The 1,741-nt window shown below is 39.5% G+C and overlaps 1 protein-coding gene across 1 annotated transcript in view; it reads right to left on the reverse strand.

Annotated features, from left to right (window-relative positions):
* Positions 1-1,475, reverse strand: part of LOC112509795 — an 8,736-nt gene extending 7,261 nt beyond the window's left edge. The window contains exon 1 of the mRNA XM_025114958.1: positions 1,078-1,475. Coding sequence (XP_024970726.1) covers positions 1,078-1,404 — 327 coding nt within the window. The 5' untranslated portion in view covers positions 1,405-1,475. The remainder of the gene's footprint in view (positions 1-1,077) is intronic.
* Between the last annotated feature and the right edge of the window lie 266 nt (positions 1,476-1,741).

Consider the following 1,741-nt stretch of genomic DNA (forward strand, 5'->3'; position numbering starts at 1 on the left):
TGTGGATCTGCAGTCCAACGTACAGGCCTGTGTGGCCATATGTCTGACACTTGTCATGTTAGTTAATATGCAAGTGTATGCGTTTTCGAGCTCGATTTGTCCCTTCATATGATTTCGTATGATTATGTTATTTGTTGATTTTCTAAGATTTTGGTACTTGTTTGGTTCGATTTTGGCATGTTTGTATTACCTTTTTTCTATATTTGTTTATCCGTTCACTGGACATTTGGCTCAGCCGTGTTTTTTTTAATTTCCTCACGGCAGGTAATCAAGGGATGGATAGGTTTTGTGAAAAAGAGTAGATCAGAATCTTGGTTCCAAGGATTTCAAGAGGTTTAGTGTTATGTTAATTCATTTATTAGATTTTGTTCCTTTCTAGCTATTAGATTAGATTTCTTTGGTTGTTTTTAGATTTTCCTCGGTTGTTGGAGGATTTTGGAAATAATTTGTTTGGAGACCTTTATATCTTATTTGGAGTTATATTCAATTTCGTTATTGGAAGATTTTATTTTGTATTGGAGACTATATTTTGGAGGTTTTATATAGCGCTCCGTTACGTTTTGAAGTAATCTCCCTTCCTTCGGAATGGGGGTGTTACATCAGAGGTTTAGAATGAATAGTGGAGCCTAATTAGTTCAAATTTTGAGCTGGTTTTGCTCCCATTCCGATTCAGAACCATGGATCCTGCGCCTCAAGGTTTAGAAATGAAAAGTGGAGCTTAATTAGTTCAAATTTGGAGCTGATTTTGCTCTCATTCCGATTCAGAACCATGATCCTGCGCCTCGAGGTTTAGAAATGAAAAGTCGAGCCTAATTGGTTCAAATTTTTGAGCTGATTTTGATTCAGAACCATGGATCGTGCGTCCAGCATACAGTAAATGTGGCATTTGGTTCGAATCAAATACATCTCAAAACTTGCGATAAGTTCGAAAAAAGTAAGTAACACAGAAATTTAACTTCAATTTCCTAAGATGAGTTTAGCAAATTCCATAAACCAAAAGCACACAAATACACGCGTTTAAATTCAAACATTTTGGAGTCAATTATGCAAATCAATTACATGAATAAATTTTCGAACCTTGAGATCGAGAAGAGACGAGTAGGATTTTCTACGAGCGAGCTTAAAGGCACGGAGCAAAATTCCAATGCCGACACGAACACCATAGGACAGAAGGAAACTTTGACAGAGATTACCAATAGCGTTGGCTACACATGACTCGTCAGCGTGATCGCATAGTGGATGTAGCATCTTAGCACGTCGTTGTCGGCGTTGCAATTCCTCAATTGCCTCCCTCAAACGATCCTCCGCCTCTCGGAGACGCCGTTCAGCCGCTGCACCATCGAATGAGTCGGATGCCGGAGGCGGAGAAGCAACGGAGGATGTGGATTTGGAGAGAGAAGGCATTTTGAGAACAAGGGTTTCGGCATCGGGCAGAGAAAGGGATATAGTGAGTATATTTTATTGCTAATCAGGCCGAACTGCAAATGGTACAATTATCGATACAAAAAGGTACAAGTTTTTACAGCGTTATGTCTCCAGGTAGAAAAATTAAATTGTGGATTTGGTGGGACATATCGGGTCGGGTCAAGGATCCGGTGTAGAACTGAGACGTTTCTTGACGCGACTGTCACGCAACCGTTTAATATGCCAAAGGGAGACTATCTTCTCGATGGTTGTTGTTCGGACGACTGTTTGGTAGTTATTGAATGATTTGATATAAAATAATTAAGTGGTCATAATG

This window comes from Cynara cardunculus (assembly GCF_001531365.2).
Source record: "Cynara cardunculus var. scolymus isolate 2C chromosome LG 3, CcrdV1, whole genome shotgun sequence".
Lineage (NCBI taxonomy): Eukaryota > Viridiplantae > Streptophyta > Magnoliopsida > Asterales > Asteraceae > Cynara > Cynara cardunculus.